The following is a 24,379-nucleotide window of genomic DNA, read 5'->3' as shown; positions in this document are numbered from 1 at the left end:
AGGAAAATATTTCTCCTCGTGTCCCAAGCTGTCAAAGAATATAGAAAATATGGATCCTCAAAATCTAGTCCGAACCATGGCAAAGGACCATAACAGACAATCATTCATTCCTAGATCAATTCATACCATTGTGCCAAAGTTCACGTTCCCAGGAGAGCCCTTGTCAAGAAATCCTCGGAAGAGATGTGGCAAGAACATGAACTTGCGCATTTCGCGATAGTAGCGTCCGCGTATCTCCTCAATCGGCGGCCGAAACTGAACCTTTTGATGCCTGTAGTGGACATACAAAAGCGGAGAGAAATAAAAAGAGGGGACATAGTCCAGGGCCGTTTGTAACCAGGTCAGAACTAGCTCACAAGGCAATATAACTTTCCTTTAGGTAAATCACACCCCCCCCCCCCCCTCATCCGCAGGATAACCCAACAAATCATTGGCAGGTCAAATACCACACATGTACAGTCCACCAGCCTTGCAATGCTCAATGGTAGGACTACCCAGAGTTCCGTCATGTTCAATACTCCAGGTGTCACGATAACACAATCATCAGTTCATCCTAGACCAAGGGCTGTGTGCACTTCCAAACGTGGAAACAAAGTACTGCGTCTATGGCACTCTTTGCCTCGCTAGATGCAAATATAGCCTGTTCTACCGTATTTGCAGCCGGACACATGCTCTTACCAGTTTACACAGTAGGTTCATTATTAGTTTATAAAATCAACACACTGGAGTATGCACCCAGTGTGCTGACAGTGCTCAACACCGCGGAGGCAGAGCGTAATACACACAGAACAACACGGGCATGCAAGGCTAGTTAGTCGCTACTCTGAGTTTCATGCTTTCACAATCATCAGGCAACCTGCCTTGATTGCCCTTGTGTTGTTCTGTCTATAGTCAACACTGACCTGTAGGTTAGCTCCACTTTGAGCTCTGGCAAGTGTTCGTTCATGACCTCCAGCCCTGTGCGGTATTGGTGTTCCAGAGCCTTGTAGAGCTGGTAGTCGAGATGTGTCTTCCACGGTCGCATGTCATCCTCCTTGAAACCCTGAAAGATATTCATTACAGTACATCAAGCGTACAAAATGCTTTAAATTCTCACTGCACTGATCACTACAGCTAAGCGTAGGGGAAGAGTGACCTGCTTGCGACTTTCACTGACCACTTCAGTGAAAGCAACTACGCCTTTCGGAAAAATTAGGTTCCTCTGGTAACAGTGGTGGTGTTTTACAGATGGGTGACGCAAAATCTCAACATAGAAGAGAGACTACTTCATTCGACAAGTAACATGGTATATACACGGTGCGTTCCACAGGCTCGTAATGAGAAAAGGACACATTCTCTTTGTTGAAGTCATCATCAACAGGTGTTGCTATGGTATAACACATTACCTGCTTGGCCAAGGCTGACACTTCTTCACGCATACTACGGATGGTCTCCTTCCACGTGCTCTGCTGTCGCAATAAGTCCACATTCATCAAACTGGCAATCTGAGCAGGAAATGTGCACAGAAAACAGCACTGCTTAGGGATATTTCAGCGACCGCTGGAGATCTTCCAGCTTCAAAGAGTACACATGGTTCAAATTGCAAATTTGACCTTGGGAACAGCAAGGTAACAGTTAGAGGCCAAGATTTCTAGTGTTTCACCACGGAAAGAATATGCTGTGCTGTGGTGCAATGACTATGGGGCTAGTGATTCCACTACCAATGGATGTTTCTGTTGTTTTGTCTACAAGTCACCATGGGCTCCAACCTCAGGTAGTCTGCGTGAAGTCGGTCTCAACACCCTTTTGCTCCTCAATTCTAACAAGATTGGAGCCCATGGGCACTCATAGAAAAAACATGCAGCCATAGTGTGTTACTCATTACACCGTTATGCAACGTTCCTTACTTTCTCACACAGGCTGGTGTGCTTGATGCGTAGTTTCCTATTGTCCGTGGTGATGCGCTCAGCAGCTTGCTGTATGCGCGAGATGTAGACCTCCAGAACCGATGGATTATCCCACGTCACCTGAACCTGTACACAGAATGTATGGAAAGTCGATCGAAACAGCATTTTGGAGACAATGCTTACATGGGGAGGGGTGAAACTCCAGTTCAAACACCACAGGACGCTGACAAACCTTTTTCTCGTCTTTGCCTTTCTTCTGCGTCTTGACCGCCATGCCAGCCACCTTGGACGGATGCTTGATCAGCTCTTCAAAGGCCAATGCTGCTTGGAGCAGGATGGAATGCTGGCACTTCAACATTTGCTGGTCGATGGTGTTGTAAAAGTTGGCAACCTGCAGGGGTATGGGTCAGAGGATGAAAGCAAGTAGTCATTTGAAATCATTCCGAGGGTTTTTTCTATGCAACACCTTGCTCCTGTTCTTTTATTCACAAGTACTGACCTGCTTCAGAATGACTGCATGGCGGTAGAACTTGCCGGCAGTGTTTGCAGTGTGCTGGATTCGAGCTGGCACAGCGTAGCCAAAGCATGTCAGCTGTCGTGCCTCGCGCAGCAGCTGCACGAGACGCTCGCTGTAGTGCACTTTCAGATGTCCATCGGTGATGTCCAGCTCCATTAGCCGACCACTAGTCTCCAGTCTACACATACAGGAGAACAGTGCAAAAGGACAAGCGCAGAACTATGATGTCATCATTACATCCCATGACATCATCACGACATCATTATACAGTAGGACCTGTCAAGGCGAACACCCGGGTAAGGCGATCACCTGTCCAGGAAGATCACTGCAACCATGACCAAGGGATGCGATTTTCAGTTAAATGACCCTGGATAAGGAGACCACCTGGTAACAGAGATCACCTTGTAAAGGTCCCTTGAGCGGTCGTATTAGACAGGTTTCACCATATCATCACCATGACATCATCATGACATCATTATTATCATCACCATGACATCCCCAGGACTACGCTTTAACATCGCCATGCAATCAATATTTCCATAATGATAGAGTGGAGTTGATAGATCCCTGAGACAACTCATGGAGACAACAAAGAAAAGGTGATATATTGGGTATCTTCATTTCGGACTCCGAACGCAATTCCATTCTCTTCAATTTGGCCAACATCCATGGCTGAAACGCAATACAATGTAAGGATTGAGAGCTCGTGAAATCCCTTACCCCAACGGTTCTGTAGGACTATCAATAGCAGCCAGCATATCACTGGACCAATTGCTGAATAGTTCTCTCTGGTACGACCTCAATTCCTCAATCAGCTCATGGGTGCTGGTACTGAATGTCTGGAACGCCGGCAAGTCGCTGAGCAGAGCTTCTGCAGTTGATTCAGCGTCTACCACCTAGCAAAGAAATGACAAGGGAAAGTCATGATGTAGCGATTGTGATAACCAGATCTACATTTCAGGCCAACAAGAGATCGGCGAGGAATAATCTGGTTATGTTCTTTGAGCTACTGCCCTCATCAAACAGCTTCTAAAGTGTTAGAAGCTGTTTGGTGAGGGCAGTGGCTCTGAGAAAAAAACAGATTATTACTCGCCGATCTCTTGTTGGCCTGAAGTGCAGAGCGTGTTATCATTTCACCCTTTCCGTGGTATTCTGAACACACACAGCTAGGCCACGGCCATTGGTTTCAAGAACTGAATAGTCCACTCTGCCACTTACATTCGACTCCAGACCTCTTGCCCAGACAATGTTGTTGACCACTTCGGGCAGGTTCTTTCCCTTGGGCGGCGCAGCCTGGTCGCCACCAGCTGATGACTGGTGTCCACTACTTCGTTGTACAAAGTCATCATGCAGTGTACGCATGTACACCGACAGCTGCCCCAACAATGTTGTCCTGCAGGGTGTAGGAACAGGAGAAAGGGAACAAGAATAACACCATGATCTATTCATTCCCTGAATCGACCTGGATCACAAGAAATCATGGGCCCCTTTAAATGAAAACGAACCCGAAAGCTTTCATAAAAAGTTGGCATGAAACGCGAATATTTAGTGTAGTGCATCGTGCTCACAATCAAAAAATTAACTCTGATTACCTTTCTTGAACCAGCTCAGTGTGGATTACGGGTCGTTTCAGCAGTTCCTTGTAGCGCTTGAACTCTCGTAACAGCTATGCTCATGAATACAGGTACATAAACACACACATCCCACATAACATACTCGTGAACTCGTACCCATGCAGCTGGATATGGAGTAAAGTATATTTATTTTAGTTACTTACCATAGGCCGGACACATGCATGCATACAGCCACAGGGCAGTTATCTGAGCAAATGAGCGCACAATAGTGAATTGGGCACGGATAATGTATGCCGGTTTGCTGAAGCATACAGAACTGCTGATTGTAAAGGCAGGCTATGATTTTTTAACCCACATAGTTATCAGTACTAGTATAATATTACGTCAAAGGCGCGTAGCTCGCATGGGGCACAGGGGGCACGTGCACCCCCCCCCCCCCTAACATTTTTGACCTAGGTTCAGCATGCATGTTATGACCATGGATGACATGCACCAGCCATCCTACATGTACATTGAATGCGGTCGTGCACCCCCTTAAAAGGGGGAGCAGCTACATCCCTGTACAGTCATTGCCACGCTGTGAGATAAAGCTTGAGTAACAGTTCGGCACATGTACTTACCCGGTGAGCCTGCTTATGCAGACCCTGTAGTGCCACGGTGCGCAGAGTAGCAGCGATACGCTTCTCAGCGGGAACCATGTTACGATGGTACTGCGCCACAGCGGCCTCCCACTTTGGCTTCGTGTACGGGTTGTACTGTAGAGCGTTCATCTTCTGGAACGGGCTGAAACTCTTCTTTATGCGCAGCTCGTCTCGTTCTTCCGGCTTCAATAGCTGACGGATCTGTTCATGCGCTGTCCTGATTGAAACAATCTGGAAATCAACAAGTATCGTAACAATATGTACCCATGGTCAATAATAATAATAATAATAATAGTTACAGTTCGCATGTCACTCATGGAAGGATCCATGGGCTTAACGCATCTGTCAACGAAATCCAGGCAGAAGAGCCAACAAAAGGCATCTCATTATTGTTAGAACGTATCGCAGTAAGAACAACTACGCAAGCGCAGCACATTTTTCCACAAGCATCAGCCATTCTTTCTTGTCTAGAGCCAGTTCAAAACAGTCAGAAATATCAATATTGGCGTGCTTTAGATCACTTTTAATATTGTCAATCCATCTGAGATGGGGTCGGCCACGTGGGCGCTTGATGTCCCGGGTATTAATTGCCATCTCCAGTGCTTGGTAGGACGCTGAGTTACGTCCTTCGCGAACAACATGGCCCAGCCAGAGCAGCCGACGTCTGCGACAGGTAGTGCTGACTGGGCCTTGTCGCGTTGAGGCGTACACCTTGGCATTCGACATGTGGTGAGGGTACACCACACCAAGCAGGTACCGCAATTTTCTGCGGTGCCATGCGTCCAGCCGATTACTGAGTTGCTGTGTCAGGGCCCACAGTCCGCAGTTATACAACAGGATAGGCAAAATGAGGGCAGAGAACATACAAAGTCTGGAGCTCAGTTTATGACGCTTCCACGAAATGGAGCCGAACGCTCTATTCGCAGCACCTATTCTTGCCTGAATATCCTCTGCGGACCCCAACAAAGAGCCAAGCAGCTTGACAGATCGCCAAGAGGAGTCGGCTTTAGTTACTGTAATATATTGTGTTTTCTGAATATTTAACATTAGGTTATCTTCTTTGAATACCCATGGTCAAATCTCCACTAAAATAGCAGCTTAGACTTTGGAGTCCGGCCCAATCACCCCCATGACTAGTGATGGAGGACTCTTTAGGAAAATTCAGAATTACAAAAATTAGCCTCAGACAAAGGTTGATTCTGATCTTGCTTCAGAAGCACAGCCTTTACCAGTAGATGCTAAAAAAATTACATAATTATAATCAGCTCAAAGCACAGTACTGGGTATAGAGCACTCCTTGGATAGTTACTGGTTTTCACCTAAACAATCAACAGAGCATCATTCTCAGGTATGCTGTGTGATACTGGCAACTGTTACCGGTTTTAAACTAAACAATCAACACAGAATCACTGTGAGACAGGCTTTGTCAGCTTCAGTACTGACCAATCACTGTGAGACAGGCTTTGTCAGTTTCAGTACTGACCAGTTCTTACCTCTTCGACCCTGGCGGAGAGCTGTGTGGTGTGTATGTCAACGTACTTGTCCGACTTCCAGGGGTGCGACATGTAGCGTTTCCAGTACTGCGTTGTCAGACTCTCACCCACGCTGGTCCACTTGTCCAGAATGGCCAGACCCTTCTGCAGGGTGGCGTTCACTTCAGAGAATGGCCCGTTCCAGATGTCCGTGTCACCTAGACGACGCTGTACATAGCGTGCGAAAGCACTACCGGCCACGCTGAGCAGGTGCTGCATGCGCTCTAGCGGGTACGGTGGATCGTGCTCCGTCTGCTTCCATAGGTCGTCCAGAGTGTCTTGCGTGGCCTGGGCATGATGGGTGAATGGAGGCAAATCATAACTATCTGGTATGCAAAGCTATAAGCTCCTTACCCATTGTCAAAATCTTGCGCAGGCTGAGCTAGAGTAACACTGAAAACAATACTGTGCATCAATGATTTCCATATGAGTGAATTCAGATTTCCTCCTGGTCTTCTCCTCGACGGGGTATGGGCGAGACACACAATGCAATGTCAAAAGGGTGCTAATACCTCGTAGAGATCAAAAGGACAACGACAACACAAGGCTGCCAGTTTTCTCGACACGAATTGTAGACTGGGTCAACAACACTTCTAGTAATTCAAGACATCACTCACCTCTATCAATTCCAGTGCCCCGTCAAAGGAGAGAGAGTCGAGATTGGCAAAGTCATGTACCACTGACTGGAAAACACCATGGAATGCTTGAGCACGCTCGCGCACCGCTAGCTTTGAGGCCGACATCGAAACATCCGCCCAGAACTGGAACTCATCGTTGGGAGTCAGAATGCGTGTCAGACTGGTTGTTTCCGAGTCCGTTCTTCTGTCTTCTGCACACAAACAACACATGAGGACAATAATAATTTGTGCGTACTTGTACTTACACTCGTCATGTTCTCTGTTGGACTGAAGTATTCGAAAAGGAAAACTGAATGACCGCGAATCAGGGAGATCTTTGTTGTAACGGGGAATCTCACTTCGGCACAGCATTTATGGTTAGACCTTCCTCTCTAATCTACTGGGAATCCAATGCACCCAAGCCTATTTCAAGTAAGTAATGTATTCACATACATGTACTTCTAACACGAACACGAGGATGAAGATTGTGTTGCACCTCCGAATTTCACGCACAAAGCAATCATTGGACAACACTAACGTGAAAACTGGATGCTGGTTTCCATGACCAAAAACTCAAGGTGTGAATCACAGAAATGAGGAAGATTGCATCATGGCGTGAATAGCATTTAACCTACCTCCTATGCCGCCTCCGTCATCTCGTCTCACCACCGCTGCTAGGCCCGTTGAGAGTTCTGTCAGTAGTTGCTGCAGTTTTCCATCCACCTGTTGACTCCACTTACCACTTTCCAACAACACTGGTGCCCATACCTGCATACACAGATAGAGGATTCATGATTACATCACTATTACATCATCATCATCATGTGATCATTACATCATCATCCTCTGATCGATACACTATCATTTGAGGTGCTTTGCATGAAGTGCTATTACCAGCACCAGTTTGCCACTCAATACAATGATGTAATCAGCAGCATCTGTAAGAATGCAGCATAGTGTAGTCAGATCAGCAAATTTCCAACACTTAGTACGGAGGATTAGCAAGACGAAATTCGCGTTCGCGAACATAATTCGGTTCAAGAACTGGGTCAGGACAGTCAGTAATTTACTACGCTATACTGTCTGTACACAATGTACGACGTGTCAATGTCATGCATGTGCGAATTCTGTTTGCTAATCCTTCTCATAACGAGAATTCCGTCACTGAGTTCGACTTTCCTTGGATCGCGAACACGAACGCGAATTTCGTCTTGCTAATCATCCGTAGTATCTCTAGATTGGGGCCATACTAGATCCATAGGTGAAATAGCAGTAAACCTGCTAAAGGAATCAGCCAGTAGATGCTACATTATGCAGTACACCGTCAGCAACTGGCATGGTTAATCAACAACAAAGACATAACTAGGCACGACTAGTCACACTGCTGTCAGACAACTCCCCAAAACACCACACAATTGCAAAATTTAATCAATTGCAAAATTTAAATAGATTTGAATGACGTCTGCAAATGATATACATGTACAAAAATGGTAGCGCACACATGTACACCCAGCAGTGTGGATATACATGTAGCTTGCACTGTACCACTATAATTCTGCAAGGGACTACAGCAGGACCTGTCAGGGTGACCACTTGGATAAGGTGACCACCTGTCCTAGAAGACCACTGAAACCAGGACCGAGCGATGCTATTTCCAGTCAAATGACCCTGGATAAGGAGACCACCTGGTAACAGACATCACTTTGTAAAGGTCCCTGGAGCGGTCGCCTTAGAAAAGTTTCACTGTGTATCTCTATCACACAGCACAGTATTTGTTAGAGGGGGTACCTTGTCAATACAATGATAGAGAGCGTGCAGTGGCGATTCCAGTATGGATGAGATGAATATGTTGCTATGCAGGTTGTCCGGAGTGATGACGACCGGCATGACCTTGAAGAACACCAGCAGCTGTATACACACACACACAAACACACATACGCACACACATGCACGCGCACACACACCATACCACACACACACACACACACACACACACACACACACACATGCGCACACACACACATGCACGTGCGCACACACACATACACACACACACACACACAGCATGGGAGTTTGCACATGATATTACTGTCACGCAATACACAAGATACAATGCTCCGTAGCGCTACTGCGATCGTGCACGAAGGGTGCAATGAATGGGAAATCCGATGATTACGGTACGTAGCACTCGTCCAAACGAAATGAATGGCAAGGACACCCATACACCACAAAGCTACTCGCCTCTGTCTTGTTTTACAGTGATATCTGGGAACAGTGTCTGCCAATAAGACAAGCTGACTTAGAAACACAATATTTGAATGAACTTCAACCCTGCAAATACTGTAGCTCGCTAGACAAACTGATGTGAACGGAAATAGTGAGCATCACAGACCGGGAATCGTAGCAAACTGAGAGAGGACTGACCTTATCGGCGGAGGAGTCGTCGTATTTCGACCTGTTGCTCAGCTTGACACTCCACGTGCTCTGAACATCGTCCTTCGCCACACCGCTAGGAACGTGCTGCGCAAAGTAGCTCAAAACCAGCACCGTACAGTTGCCGTCATCCAAGAAATTGTTCAGCTCCTCGGTCGTCAGCAGCATCAGCATGTTCGGGTCATTGGGCTCCACACCGAAATAGTCGGCGGCCGTTTTCAGGAGTAGGTCTTTCCTGCTATCGCCCGACATCGTGGCGATTTAGTACTCGCACCAGTGGTCTATGCTTCTACATTCTTGATTCCACTCGTCTCTTTTCTCAGAATGTCCGCGCTCACCAGGCAAGTAATAAGTTAGTTAGTTTGACGAGAACAGTTTCATTGGGAACTCAATGAACCTCCAAAAAAATTGGGCGGTTTGTCATGGTCATCATGGTCATGCTGGGGCATGCATCATTGCATGCAGATGTACCTCTTCTACACGTTCTAGCTTCCTCTTCTGTGATGTTGTCACTGACATCATACTCATACAGTCATAGTGCTCATGCCTTCATGAAGGCATGAGCACCATGCACTCCAGCCTCGGTCTCCAGTAGTCCATCGGCCAAGTCTCAAAATCGAAAGTGGTGATGCACTGAGCTTCCAACTAAACGCGACCATACCCAGCACGTAGAGAATATATCAGAGAACACTATTCCGTTTGTTGGACGTGCCGAATTCAGTCCAGGGCGTCCATACGAAGCGTTCTTCGTCGCCGAGTTTTTTACTGTGCGCTCCATTTGAGAGTGCGCAGAGTTCTGATCGAGAGTTTTTTGAGCAGATTTTCAAATTTTTGAGGCTGTCAGCTGACAGCTGTCAACTCTAAATGGCACTTAGTATGTGACAGGCAATAGGTTTTGGTGCCTCCGTATGCCTTCTAATAAGTTCTATCTTCCTTCGTTTCACTTCGCTGCTTCGCCCACCACCTCAGGAGATGACAGCGTACCTGCACTAGTCAGCTCTCGCTAACCCTGTCTCTCTTTCTCCGTCTTAGCGCTCGTCATTCGTGTCCTTCTGCTGGGGCGAGCTTGATACTGTTGTGTCGTAGTTTTTAGGCAATAGTGGCTGTTGTTCGCGTGACGATCAGGATTTATGGAGAAAGATGACGACTCGCCAAGTTCCCATGCAGCCACAGACGGCGTAGCAATTCTTACCGCCAACCCTTCGAGCAACGGAACCGGCCTGAGTTGGAAATCGTGTCTGTGTAATTGTGCCACGATACGGATGAAACACACAGGCTCACATGTGACGAGATGAAGATAATCTCAACAGGCTGACGGAAATCCAACAGGCTCACGGGAACGCTGCAGTTATGGTCGGAGACGTGGAATTATTTAGTCACTGGTAAATGGTGCATCGAGTGCTGTGTGCTCTAACACAATTGTAAAAATCATGAAAAAGCGAAAATAATGCAATGGTGGGGCTGAATGGTGTTCTGTGGAGGAGACGTCGCTGTCTCAGTATTCAACGCCGGACCCTGTATTTCAAGTCTGTGGTCATGCTCGATCATAAGTTCCTGTATGGCTCCAGTGCCTTCTCAGCATTGTTGGCGGGTAAGCACCTGGATCGTGTCCAAGTACTGCGGCTCTGGTGGCTTGAGGGATGTACGGGTGCTCGCCGTGCACCCCTGCCGGCAATCTGCTTGTGAAGCTTGGTACCTACTATGTCCGGGAGATTTTCATCCAGAAGCTGATCTTCCTAGGCTGGAGCTGCTGCTACTCCTGTGCTAGCCCTCAACCACTGGCGCTCCTACTCGGCTCCAGTGTGGGCCATTAACCACCCTGCCCGATTTCGCACTGTTGCTATTCCACACCGTCAGCATTTAACTCTGAGGTCAGACCTTGATCCCTCCCACCATATACTATCTGTCTGTCTGCCTTTCTCTCACACACAGATGTGCGTGCATACACACAAACACACATGCACACACACACACATGCACACACAGTGACACAAACATACACATAGCCAACTTCTCTGTGTTTGGTGATCATCATCTGTTTTCTGATGTGCAAGCTCACCTCTGATGCCGATTACTTCCTTGCTTAGACCCGGTCTGCTATTAGACCAGTCTGCTCTCCCTTCACTCGCTTGTAAATCCTACTTGGAGTAGTAAGGTTGTGTCACTGCTCCTACTGATGTCATTGTTGTGAAAGCAATATCATCGCCATTGATGGTAATTTTCCACCGTGCATGAATCATTAACAATCATCATCTATGTGTCAAGGCCTAACCATCCTCGTAACTCCCCTCATCGTGACTAGTGCTGTACCGTTGAAACCTACTTTGCTTCAGTGTATATTCGCTCCAAAGCTCTTGTTTTGTTGCATAGTGATCTGACGCAGTGTGCTATAGCCTATCGGGTAATATGGATAAGATTTGTACAGTCGGCATCGCCTATGGAGTGACCAGGTACATGTATAAGGATACTAGTACATGTATACCGGCTTAACGATATCGGAACACAAATAGCACTATGTGTGCAATATTCCTTTCTAAGCTCACGCTGTGCGGTGCAGATAGGTCATGTGTCGTTGCCAACTTGCCGCATGTGCATGTGCAGCAGGAAGGCACCACATGTCGACTACTACTTATCCTGTACAGCATTGTGTGCTTACATGCATCTACGGCCTTGTGCAATTGAGTCTCACATACGTGTACATGAAATATTGCTTGTAGTGCGGTATCAGGTGTTAACATACAATGGCTAAATATTTTTCTCGCAATAATGACCGTATTCACCACAAGTGTGTTTATGTCCAGAGCCAACTCAAGTCCTGTATTATTTATGACCATGACAACAAGACTTCCGGGCTGAAATTCTTCTATGACATGCATGAACACTTGCCTTACAATTGTTCGTGATTGTACGAAGTACATATTCGCTGTTGCATCAATTTTGCACCATTTACATTGTAGTGCCACTAGTGGTATCACCTGCATGCGTATTGAGTCAAACAAGGTTACCTCTGTATAATTATGCTTATCGTGGCTATCAAGAGCTTCGATGCAAATTCCCGGCTGACGAATGGTGTCCAGCTTGTGTTCAGCTCAGCTGGCACTCACAACTCATAATAATTGCGTTCTAGACGCCAGATGAGATGTTTCAGCTACAATGTAGACAAAACGTCCGTGTTCAAGAAAGCCGTCACCTCATCTTCTGTCCATCCTCAATAGCACGTTCAAGCAAATACGTCTGAAACACAGTAGCGACAATCCGACAGCGGCAACACGCCGTCTTCTCCGAATGAGCTTCTACCGTTCTAATTCAGATTCCCCCAAAAATGTCAAAATAAATAATAGATATCCACCAAGCTCGCTAGAATCTTGCGAACCGTCAACATGCAGGCATTTCAAGTGTTCGAGCGTGCGTAGATTCTGCTCAGCGGCTCAAGAACATTCGCCAAGCGAAAAAAGTCGATGAGAAAGATGTAATGGTGGACGAAATTACGAAAATCGGAAGAAGGTATTCGACCCAGTTCGACTATCCTGGACTGGATTGGCAACGTCCAACAATCGGATTCGTATTCTATGGGGTCTCATGAGCTAGTGTGCCAAAGGGCGTTTAGTTGGAGCTTCAGTGCATCACCTTCGCCGAAAGAGGCCCTTTCTGAGATTTGGCCGATGGACTACAGGTAGCTAGACACCACTCACCAGGATTCTGTGTAGAGCTAGCCTAGAGTCACGCGAGACACCATGGACACAGTTCCGGCCAACACCATGGATACGCAGTGAGTTTTAAAAGGTGGCAGACTACCCAAAAATTCGCTGAAAAATCGAATTTGTAAATTCATATTGAGTGGTACGTCAGTTGACAGAGCATGACTAGTGAGGTTTTGCATTCCGAATTTCGGTTCGGCGCTCTTCGGTCATTATAGCGAGGTTTTGCATTCCGAAATTCGGCAAAAAGCTTCGTCACGCGGGAGCGAGGTCGAAAATGCACGCGAAGATTCGGCATGTTTGTTCGGAAAAAGCTCACTTTGCCGAAAATATTTTTCGGATGAATTTTCTGTAGAAGAGCGCTAGCGCGTGATTTATTCAAAGAGGTTTCTTATCTCGGCATCGCTTCCCAGGCGCGTCTTTGGCGACATCAGCGTCGTCAACTACCTCTGATTGCTCCTCCACTGCTTGTCTACTCTCTTTCGCCTGGAGTGTCCTCACCGTCATCTGTGTGGCTGAAAAGACTATGGCGATACTCATAAAATTTGACTTGGCCATGGAGTTGGTTTTTCTGAGGCGACTGAGGAGACAGGTTAGGCCCTCGGCTCTTAGGGCGATCAAATTTCGTTGGAATCAGCAAGAATAGGAGCACGGGACAGGACGTTGCTGATGCTAGGGGTCACGAAATGAAAACACATCATTTTCGACTTGCAAAACAAACGTTGGTACGAAAATTCGACATTTTGATGTTCGACAAATGACCGAAAAGCGCCGAACCGAAATTCGGAATGCAAAACCTCTCGAACATCAAAATGTCGAATTTTCGCACCAACGTTTGTTTTGCAAGTCGAAAATGATGTGTTTTCATTTCGTGAGCCCTAGCATCAGCAACGTCCTGTCCCGTGCTCCTATTCTTGCTGATTCCAACGAACTTTGATCGCCCTAAGAGCCGAGGGCCAGACCTGTCTCCTCAGTCGCCTCAGAAAAACCAACTCCATGGCCAAGTCAAATTTTATGAGTATCGCCATAGTCTTTTCAGCCACACAGATGACGGTGAGGACACTCCAGGCGAAAGAGAGTAGACAAGCAGTGGAGGAGCAATCAGAGGTAGCTGACGACGCTGATGTCGCCAAAGACGCCTGGGAAGCGATGCCGAGATAAGAAATCTCTTTGAATAAATCACGCGCTAGCGCTCTTCTACAGAAAATTCATCCGAAAAATATTTTCGGCAAAGTGAGCTTTTTCCGAACAAACATGCCGAATCTTCGCGTGCATTTTCGACCTCGCTCCCGCGTGCCGAATCTTTTTGCCGAATTTCGGAATGCAAAACCTCGCTATTAGCTGCAAATTCTCTGAAAATTGTGTCCCGATCTGACCGGCCGTTCAAGAGTTATGCGGAACTAACTTATGGCCGAAAATGTGCCCTTGCAAGGAAAGATTTTTTTGTTGCACGCTGTCATTTGTTGGCAGCACTGTATTTGAATGTGAGCAGACCGTGCGCAACTTGTCGTATCATGGAAACACGTGAAAGTGTGCAGAATTTTGCTCCAAGTCCAAAAAATCAGGTTTTTGAGCCACGTATTGGGCTGCACGGCGGCGGGCGAAGCAGGGTACAACTTACTAGCCTGTTTGACCTTTTTTGGGTGCAGTCCTGTCACTCGAGTTGAACTCGAGTTGAACCTTGGTGTGAAAGTTGTCGCCTGCTGGCGTGGTGACCAGGTGATTTGGGCACCCAGGAGCACGTGACCGCTTGTTCAACCATGTTCGATTGGGAATAAAGGAGGAACGCTGCATCGCAGCCTTTTCGGACCAAAACCAGTCGACTCAGCGTCCAAAAGAGTACAACATATGGGCCAATCGCGGTCATCCGTGCTTTTATAAGAACGAAATGGCGCTTTTAGTGACATTTTGCATACAAATCCCCATCTAGTAGGGCGCAGTCACCCAGTTTCGGTGGAAGTGCGCGAGTTCGATTGGGATTCAAGTAGGAAGGGAGCGTCTCAGCTTCCTCGGACCACGACCATTCCACTCAGCACCCCGAAGACTACAACTGGTGAAATTTTAATTTTTGCCTTAACTTCCCCTTTAAAAACATTTACAACGCTCAACACGACAACAACAGTCAACCATGGTCAACAGAAGACGGACTGAGTCAGTGCTGTCATCATGCAATGCCTGCATATTATAGCATACATGATGTAGAGGATGGTGAACTCTGCACCTGAAGGCTGAACTAGGCTGAAGTCTCCACCTCACCCAGGGCCATGTGAACCCTGCACCTAAACTAGTCTACCAGTAGATCTACTAACTACCGGTAAGTAGTTAGTAAGTAGACCTACCACCGGACCTTGCCCTACGGACTTGGCCAAGGCTTGGGTCTTTGCAGACTGTGACTCTAGACTAGTGTGAGTGTGGCTGTGAGTCAAGACTACAACTAACTGTTACTTACTTACAAATACAAGTAGATCTACAAGATGACCGTGACCAGTGGTGACTGACCAAGCAGGGTCATGTGGTTACTCTCCGCTTCGGTCCATAGCTTTAACGTATTATCTCTAATATAAGCACGGTCCTTTATTTTTTCAATGTACCTCCGCCCCGTGCTATTAATGGAGACGTTCCTTTATTAGAGACTGTTCCATTATTAATTTATTATTTCAACCTCATTTCAGAGACATGCTGCCATGCCAAATTCATGTCAGACACACACATTTCACGGTTTTTTCGCCAGTAGAGATAATGAATTTACACAGTGTGCTTATAATGGAGACTGAGCACTTTATTTTTTGAATGCCGCCCCAAGGTGTTCTATTATTGGAGACGTGCTATTATTGGAGACTGTGCTTATATTAGAGATAATACGGTAGGTAGATCTACCTGGTTCAGTGATTGCTCCGGGACCGGGCCGTCAAACCCGGTATCCTATCTGTCTTGTTTATGTCATCTTGCGACGATGAACGGACATTGAACTCTAACAGTTAGTTGTGTACCTGATGTCCAGAGTTGTGAAGATCAGTGGTGACTGCTGTAACAAGAAGCAACGTAAGACTGTACTGCTGTGGACAGAGAAATTATTATTATTATTTATTCATATTTTAATAGGGCCGTCCCCACAGACTCAAGGTCTTCTTACGGGGTACCCTATAAAACCGGTGCTATGACCTGTACCACACTCTAACACTGTACCAGTGGGCGTACAGTGACAATATTGGAGTAACCACGGTGAAAGCAAAGAGACCATACTGAATTGTAGGCAAGGAAATGGGGCTTGCAAGAGATAAACCTCATGATAAAGTGATCAAGCTGTAGCTTTCACACTAAAAAGCTAAATTGCGCACTGGCTGTGTAGCGTGATGGTGCCATTGCATACACCTGTGGATTTCAGGACATGTGACACACTAAACTCACGCACTTGTACTAAGCTGTGCACAGAACGCTTCCAATTCTGTACAGCACAGCGTATCCATTGTATTTAGTTGCAGGCTCGCGATATGTCATGCATGCACTCGCGATAAACGTTGCCCCATGCAGGATAGATACCGTGACTTTTCAATAAGCTTACTAGTACGTATCACAAGTAGATTGTATTGCACATAAATATAGTATTGCACATTAACCAGCTAACTGTTACATTTGTTTCATTGTGCATTTCATCAACATCAAAATTCATCACCAATTTGCTGAGCTAGCTGGGTATGTGCTGGCGCTCAGTCACGTTACACAGGTGAACGGCCACACCTGGTGCAGCACTGAATGCCAGACCCACGCCTGGCTACTCAGATTGCCAGCTCTTTTAGCCTTTGTCCTCCTGTTACAGACACATGACGTGCCGGCCTGACGGAAAACACGAAACACACACACACAAATACACACACACACACACACACACACACACACACACACACACACACACGCAGACACAGATCACAGCACTACCCTCTAAAATGTGTTCTGAATAGCTTCAAGAATGTGGACCCTGGTTTAGCCACACTCTACATGTACCACGTGTACTGTGAATAATAGAAGCTGCAACACACATGTAATGTGGAGGATTGACAATATCAACGTGCGAATATGCACAGAGAAAATAATGTGCTATTACTTCGAAGTATTATTATTCGTATTTTCGCGTCATCGTCAATCAAATGATTTCGCATAAGCTGAGTGGTAGTAAACGGAAATAAAACCGGAAGACGCTGATGCTAAAGAAAATAAATGGTAATAGAATACTGAGCACACAGGAACACAAACACACACGCACAAACTCAACAATACCTTGATAAGAAAAAACACCGTATCAACATGCATACTGCACTAGTAATAGCAGCACTACCCTCTCACATCCATACTCAGGTACTCAACCAACAGAGTGAGATGAGACAACGCTCAGCACCAACTCCCTCAGTGTTCAGCTAAGCAGAGAAACGGGAAGGGATCGAAGAAATCAAAATGTCAATCACAAAATGGACCTCATATACCAGTCTCACATGAAATAACACACTTCCTGCACAATTCGGTTTAGTATTCTACTGTTCGGAGATATCTGAGAGAAAACAGTCAAATCAAACAAACAGCAAATACAATTATTGTTTAATTAATGGAAGGATCAAATGCTACGAGTTATGATCTACTGTCCACCAAGGTAATCACAGTGTACATCATTATCAAGGTTCAAGCTAGAGGGGGGTAGCTGGACGCAGCCCCCCCCCCCCCCTCCCACTCTGTTTGCGCGCCCCTGTGAAAAACGTTTGGAAGCGAAAGGATGGGATTTTCGGCCTTTGACCACTTTGGTGGTGGGTCTGATCTACTCACCGCCCACCGCTTTAGGACCTGCATCTGCGCCTTGATACTTGAGGGTGGTGGCGTACAAGCGGATGCGGAAAATTAGGTCTCCAGCCGAGTCTCATGCTAACTGCGAATCTTTCTTCTATTTTCATGCAATTCAACGAAAATGCAGTCGAAAGTCACCATCAGAGGCACATTTGTCTGGGGCGAAGTCGGGGATTCGCCCCATACGTTGCATTTAGTGTGGCAAGACAGTATTGGAAAGTGGAAAAATGCGATACGGGGTAACTGTTTCCCATGCCCCCCCTTCTCCCCCCCCCTCTCTACTATTTTGACCTGGCTAGAACCCTGCATATACAGCAAGAAAATGCGTCAATAAGACATAAAACTGACAAGGACTACTGAGCCATTCAACGATCTGACACCTAGCTCCAACACATCTACGAGGTGCAAACTAGCAACCTTCCAACTTGGAAGGCTCAGGTTAGGAAAGGTCCAAAGAGGATCGTAGATGTATTGGAGCTAGGTGTCAGGTCGTTGAATTTCTCAGTACTCCTTGTCAGTTTTGTGCCTTACTTTCTCACTTGCTAACTGCATATGGTCTATTTACTTTGGTGGACTGTTGGTCATAACTCGTGTTATAAATTGTAACATTTGTTCTTTCCTTTATTTGTCCATGATTACATATCCCAGTACAAAGTATTACACTGCTCACTCCACTCTCTATGGTGGATGTCAATTTTCTTTCTTGACATGGCTAGCCACATGTACATTGATCAAGATTTCTCATTTACTGTTTTCTGATGATCGCTTAGTGCGTGAAACTCGGAGTAAAAACACTTTCTCTGTCCTCCTATTGTTTGTACATGATTGTACTTCTGTCTTTGAAGTGTCTCTGTTCCATACTGTTACGATAGCAAGAGTACATCAAACAGAGTGTAACTAACTTGTTACAACTCTGTAGATGGGTTTTGGACAGCGGAATTCGTCGTTTGCACGCGTTTCGATGATTCATGGAAATGTACATGTGAGAGTAATCGGAAGGGCCTATCGTCCGGAGATTAGATAAGATTGTAAGAACGCCACGACGACAATAGACTTGAGGAGATTTCGTATTATCACCGGCTGATAGTTAGACTGTGTATTCAGGTATAGTGTTGTCCTTGTGATCTTTATCAGTTCCCTGTTGGCGTTGCGCTGCACTCGGGGTTTGCCCCTGCTAGCGGACTGCGCGCAGACTGTGCAGGTTGCATACTTCAGCCTCATCAAAGGAGCCGAATCCACTACACTATATTTGCATTATATTTCTGCAATCAGCTATTGCCATTGCAGCCATTGAAGTGGAAATGATAAAACTACACAAAATGCATTATCTACCATTCTGTAAAGGCTTACCATCATGTAGACTATGACATCAGTGTGTATAATCATCACTGCTTGGCGGGTAACAGGTCATTGAACACGGCGATGTGATGCGGGTAATTGATCAGCAAATCCGGGATAACGTGGCTGCTGTTCTGAGAGTGCCGAGCGCCATAATTGAGTACCGCCTATCAGCGTAGAAAGAAATAGTGGAGTACGCCAAAATGTAAGCTCACTCAGGAGAGGGAGATCTCTATAGTCAACCCGTCACTGAATGCGATTTTCAGAAGGGTGAGACTATAGGTCTTACAACGAGACTTGGGCAACAGAATACAGTCAAAACACTCAAAGCTCTCAGTATTATGTGCAATCTGTTTTTCTCCAACATGCACTGTAGAATCAAGACAGGCATCTGATCATCAATATCAAAACACTAGCACTGGAACTCACCGGAATAATATAACATCCTTGAGATTTCAGTGCCAATGCGGCAGAGTATCATATCCGTTAGGTGTACGTACAGGATGACGTAGTAACTGAGTGTCACTCACACCCCGACAGGCCACAACACTGAAACCATGACGTGTAGCTGCAGTCATATCTACTGATACACCATTGTATACATCAGCTGGATAAGCATCAGTCTCCACTGGTTCATGGTCTTGGTTGAATATGCAGAATGCCTGAACGTCCACACCACCGACCAGAGATATGCCAGTGGTGTACTTTGGGCCAATGAAGTATGACAGCATATCATACATTCGACCTGAATGCTGACTTGCCACATCCTTCTGGAACCGCACTAACCACTTGTCCATTATCTGCAGCCGCTGGTCGCTAGTGACAGGGAGGGTGTTGTGCAAATATAGCAGTTGCAGATGGCGAGGCTCGCATTCTGCACAAAAACCAGAGCAGAGAGATTTGAGAGAAACACACAGTGTTCGTGACACGAACAAACAAATACATTTGAGGATGCGAAAAAGAAAACGTCAAGAGAAAGATGACGTCTGAAGATGATCATTGGCTTGGCCTAAATTGATGTCTGTGGTGCTTCCTTTGCCATAGGCGGGAGCTTGGCCTACTTGAATCTGGTCTATATGGTCGAACCAGCCTGTTGTCTACAGCATTGGGTATTATGCTCCTTGATGTTTGTCTTGTTGAGCACTCTCGGTAGGCTGCTCTAGTGCTGCTGCATTACACATTGCCCGCTACTTTTAGTATTTAGAGCACTCTGGCGCAAGAGCGACGAGCTATCTTTCATTAAAATGTCTGCGATGTGACCTTTGCACCATGGCCGGTAGCTCGGCTTACATAGAGCTCGCAGCTGTAATGATGAGGCATATGATAATGTGGCCGAAATAGCTTGCCGTCTACAGCATTGGGCAATAATTATTATTATATGCACGTCCGCGTATACGATATTCGTATGTGCCAAGAGACAGACAGAGCGGGTAGAGAAGAAAAGAAAAAAAATGCAAGATAGCAGACGACGGTGATTGGCACGTAACTCAAGTTCCATGAAAAAACCATTACTGTAAGACATGGTTTTATAACGATTCGCAAATTTAACGATTGTCCAAAATCCATAGGTTAACGAGAAGATGCCTTAACAATCTTGCGGTCTTCAGGCATATCCCCGCATAGCACATAATTATGCTGCCTTTGTCTCAACAGAACTGACTAAAACGAAGTAATGTAACTGGTTAAAACGTTAGATTTACTGAGTACTATATGAAATCATGCCTGCATCAGCAGAACACACTGTGACAGAAGCCTCACCAGCAAACCTAGGCCTCTATTCACTACAAGTCTTATTCCAGAATAAACTACTTACTTTGTATCAGATGATCAACCCTGATCAGCTTCAGCAAGGCACTGCACTCTACACCACACAGTGTACAGTAGAGAAGTAGTCTGAGTACTTGAGTATGACGATGCTTGGGATCACCTGTACTGTGTATGGTCAAATAGCGATTCATCAAGTTTAGCGCCAGGCAACGGTCGGGTGAATTTAACATGAACAGTGCATGAGAACACTGATCAACATCTCTACATTGATCAAGACGCAGGACATCTAGTTGCTGTGCTAGTAACTTCCTGAATTCTGGAGTCATGCATCGACACTTTGCAGCCCAATGCAGTGACCATCTCAGGTTGGGTTGATTCCTGTAGTCTTGCCAGACAACAGTAGGTAGGGTGGCTAGTTGATTTAGTGAAGATACTGCCAATGTGGTTACGTCAGTGTTCTCCTCTGTGATAAGAGCACATGCTCGCAGGATGACCTTAATCATGCTTGGGTACCGTAGTTCATTCGCATGTCGTTGGATAAGAGAACATTGAGAGATCAGCTCGCTGGGTTGAAACGTGCGCGTAGTCACGATGCTGTCAAATATTGACTTAACGGCATCATAGGCATCATGTACCGTAGTGGGTTGACGACCCTGCTGATCTGATCTCCACCTAACTGACTGCTTGGACTGTGCTGATGTCTGAGTCATCTTGCTAGCAACACAACATAGCGTTGATCGGCAGGTTGACTGGGCTACCATGCTTTGTACTTGTACACTCACAGCATAACCACGCTGAGCAAACTTGCTCAATGTCTTGCTGAGATTGCCATATAACTTTGAAGCAAACATGTTCTCCTGGGGATGCTGTATGTTCACTAGCACGTGTGTGTGTGTGTGTGTATAGCGTACAGCGTATGGAGTGGATTACTGAGGAATTGTCAGAAGATTACGTATTGCCGGTCTGTAGAGAGCAACACACAACGCAAAAAAAACACACACACACATGCAATATCTACAGTCGTGCTGGATAAAATTCAGGATCATGAATAATACATTTCCATACAGCAGTGCACAACACAATTATGATGCAAGGTCTACGTACCGTCCAGTACTAGCTGACTTACATTGACCAGATTTCACTGATCAACACTTACTGCCTCTACCATGAAGACACGGACATGATTTGGAAACCACGTTATTCGGTGCTATAAGCAAAATACAAAAGATCTGTTCTATCGATACATGGTATGTCAGGTATACCCACACCACCACAACAATACTAAGTCCATATTCTTCGTGTTCCGTTGCATCCACAATATCTGCAGTTCACTCCTCTCTGACGCCAAATTCGCTAGGGTTTTCACGTCGCTAAAATTACCCGTTCTACAGAATTCACAGTCGTTGTGCGCGAAGTTCACTGTACTGCCCGTCAGATCACGTCAGGCGAAATAGCACGTCATAGTACATTCGAGATCAGCGGGAAGAAGATGACGACGTCCACTAATTTAGTATCTGTGCACACGAATCTGCTGTGTGTGTTACTCTGTGTGTCAGCTATGGCATCATCGCCTGTGGTTCCATGCCTAGCATGTACGTCTGAACCATCCTGCAAAGTTTGAATGACGTAGGTTGAGCGATCGCTCCGTGAAACATACTTTTTGAAATTCTCTTCATAGTATATCTTCCACCATTGAAATTTCGAATTTCTTCGAATTTTTTGCTGAGAGGGGTGGCTTGCAACCTCGATATGGCTTGTTCCAGGCATGCTTTGGACCCATCGCCTGTTGAAACAGTGGCAGGAAGCTGCCCTGCAACTGTTCCAACAGGAAATTATTCGATCCAAGAAAGCGCGAGTCCACGAATCTCGGTTGAATATTGAGTATTTCAAGCCTTTTCACGACGAAGATGGAGTTCTTTTTGGAGATGGATGTCGCGGCAAAGGACATGGTGTCGGACTTCTGGCGTCTGGTGAAGCCAGGGATCATTTGTCCAGTCAGGTCGGCAGCCTAACCGTCGGTAAGCTTGTGCTTGGATCCCGTTCTGCTCGATGTGGTAGATCACAAACAATTTGATATCACACAAATTGATCTCAGCATCGTGCGTACGGTATTTTATATTCAGAAAATCCCAAAGTGTCTCTGTGTGGCCGTCCTATGCCACGAGAAACTCCAATCAGGCTCCTATGTCCTCTGCCTTCATGACTGAATGTCCACTTCGTTTGAACAACGAACACAACAATCGAGGACGGCTTTGCAATGAAAAATACAGCTATACTGGAGCTGAAAAAAAGAAGAAAAAAACGTGCTCAGGATGAGACTCGAGTACAATGCATACTCTCCCAGCAGGTGAAACGCAAATTTTTGTGAAAAATGCGTGTCGCCGACTGACCAGTAATTTCGCCTGACGGTTGTGTATGTGTGTGGTCTAGTAGTACATGACTGTACACTTCTATCGGTACATGCACTCAATATGAACTTTTCTTTCTTATACAGTGTCGCCGCGTGGAAAAGTGAGTTGGACTTTGAAACAAACATGCCAAACACTTTGGAATTCCCTGACAATCTGGCCTAACAAAGGATGGATAGATGAGTCACTTACAGTGCTGCTCAATGAAATCCAGTCGCGTCACTCAAGTTTGTGCCTTGCATCATTTCGCAGCCCAGTGTTCGCATGCGCAGGTCTACAGGGCTGTGCAACGCCCAGCGCGTACTTGAGAAACTCGCTGACTGGATTTCATTGAGCAACACTGTACAGTCATGTACATGTACCCGTTCTGTCCTAGTTTTAGGACTTGTCAAACCTCTCGCATTTTTCTCGTCGACTGAATAGTCGGACAGTGTGCCCAGCTTATGCATGTCTGATACACAACACAGCATGGCATTGCCTCATTGAAATCCGGAAAACAATCGCTCGAACGCGATCAGCCCAGCAGCCAACAATTGCTTCTTCAACATACATCATCTTTTTTGCACATACATGAACATCATTCTCTTACCTAAGTAAGTTATGATAGGGTGATGATACAGCTGCAACTGAATAGAAAGGTTCAGCGGTGACTTAATTTCGCAGACTACTGTACCACAGCAAGACTGTTGCGATTGTAACAAACTGTTATGCACGCCTATAGCCAATAGTGCAATTTCTCACAGTCAGCGATCGACGCAAGGATCAGGGAATATTGTACAACAGTCAACTGATGATAATATAAACGAGGGAGCACGACTACAATTCACTGAATAGACCAATCCCGAAAAGATTGTCTGGGTTCGAAAGGGGGCATGTCAACTGAGAGTACACTGTACAACACATACATGGCACTACCTGATCAGCATGCCGCACAGGACGTGTTTGATAGTTCGCGTGTGAATGCGAGGGTAAGTACACGGTTTTCTCGTTAGTTGCATGCAAGAGAGACGATGCGACAGAAAGCAAAGCGCTTCGTAGTCTTCTCTCTCGCACTGGTAATGATCTGCTGTTGGAGTTGAAATGCTAAGACATAATCCTTGTTTCGCTCTTCTGTGTAGTGTGAAGAGGTCAACGAACA

At 46.0% G+C, this 24,379-nt stretch overlaps 2 protein-coding genes across 6 annotated transcripts in view; both read right to left on the bottom strand.

Moving 5' to 3' along the window:
• The window catches only part of LOC135817103 (cytoplasmic dynein 2 heavy chain 1-like), a 60,512-nt gene extending 50,939 nt beyond the window's left edge, over window positions 1-9,573 (bottom strand). Inside the window, exons 1-15 of one of the 2 annotated variants that reach the window (XM_065330221.1) lie at window positions 9,192-9,573; window positions 8,556-8,675; window positions 7,403-7,535; window positions 6,768-6,979; window positions 6,112-6,438; window positions 4,598-4,849; window positions 3,996-4,069; window positions 3,622-3,796; window positions 3,124-3,299; window positions 2,386-2,581; window positions 2,119-2,277; window positions 1,887-2,012; window positions 1,386-1,484; window positions 903-1,042; window positions 127-271 (exon numbers count right to left, since the gene is read on the bottom strand). In XM_065330221.1, coding sequence (XP_065186293.1) covers window positions 127-271; window positions 903-1,042; window positions 1,386-1,484; window positions 1,887-2,012; window positions 2,119-2,277; window positions 2,386-2,581; window positions 3,124-3,299; window positions 3,622-3,796; window positions 3,996-4,069; window positions 4,598-4,849; window positions 6,112-6,438; window positions 6,768-6,979; window positions 7,403-7,535; window positions 8,556-8,675; window positions 9,192-9,452 — 2,595 coding nt within the window. In that variant the 5' untranslated portion in view covers window positions 9,453-9,573. The remainder of the gene's footprint in view (window positions 1-126; window positions 272-902; window positions 1,043-1,385; window positions 1,485-1,886; window positions 2,013-2,118; window positions 2,278-2,385; window positions 2,582-3,123; window positions 3,300-3,621; window positions 3,797-3,995; window positions 4,070-4,597; window positions 4,850-6,111; window positions 6,439-6,767; window positions 6,980-7,402; window positions 7,536-8,555; window positions 8,676-9,191) is intronic. The other variant, XM_065330222.1, reaches the window with a different exon arrangement.
• A 7,223-nt stretch (window positions 9,574-16,796) lies between these two features.
• On the bottom strand, window positions 16,797-24,067 carry LOC135817102 (uncharacterized). Of its 4 annotated transcripts, XR_010553507.1 has the most exons (6): window positions 23,831-24,067; window positions 21,745-21,796; window positions 20,880-20,998; window positions 19,496-19,940; window positions 19,079-19,233; window positions 16,797-17,441 (listed from the first exon to the last, which is right to left on the bottom strand). XR_010553507.1 is itself a non-coding variant. In XM_065330220.1 (4 exons), exons 2-3 carry the CDS (start codon window positions 21,682-21,684, stop codon window positions 19,522-19,524), a joined length of 1,224 nt encoding a protein of 407 aa, XP_065186292.1. In that variant the 5' UTR covers window positions 21,685-21,796; window positions 23,831-24,067; the 3' UTR covers window positions 18,480-19,233; window positions 19,496-19,521. The 4 variants fall into 4 exon arrangements, 1 of the variants encoding a protein (XP_065186292.1); XR_010553506.1 differs by having other exon boundaries at window positions 16,801-17,310; window positions 20,880-21,796; XR_010553505.1 differs by having other exon boundaries at window positions 16,803-17,441; window positions 20,880-21,796.
• Between the last annotated feature and the right edge of the window lie 312 nt (window positions 24,068-24,379).

This window comes from Sycon ciliatum, chromosome 5 (genome assembly GCF_964019385.1).
Source record: "Sycon ciliatum chromosome 5, ocSycCili1.1, whole genome shotgun sequence".
Taxonomy (NCBI): domain Eukaryota; kingdom Metazoa; phylum Porifera; class Calcarea; order Leucosolenida; family Sycettidae; genus Sycon; species Sycon ciliatum.
The sequence above is the reverse complement of the archived record's forward strand: the minus strand, read 5'-3'. Positions and strand labels throughout refer to the sequence as shown.

Excerpts from the sequence above, each read along its gene's own strand:
- LOC135817102 (XM_065330220.1), bottom strand. The coding sequence starts at position 21,684 with ATGTTTGCTTCAAAGTTATATGGCAATCTCAGCAAGACATTGAGCAAG. Across the intron at positions 19,941-20,879 it reads GGTTGATCATCTGATACAAA|AATGCGAGCCTCGCCATCTG; the intron begins GTAAGTAGTTTA and ends GTTTTTGTGCAG.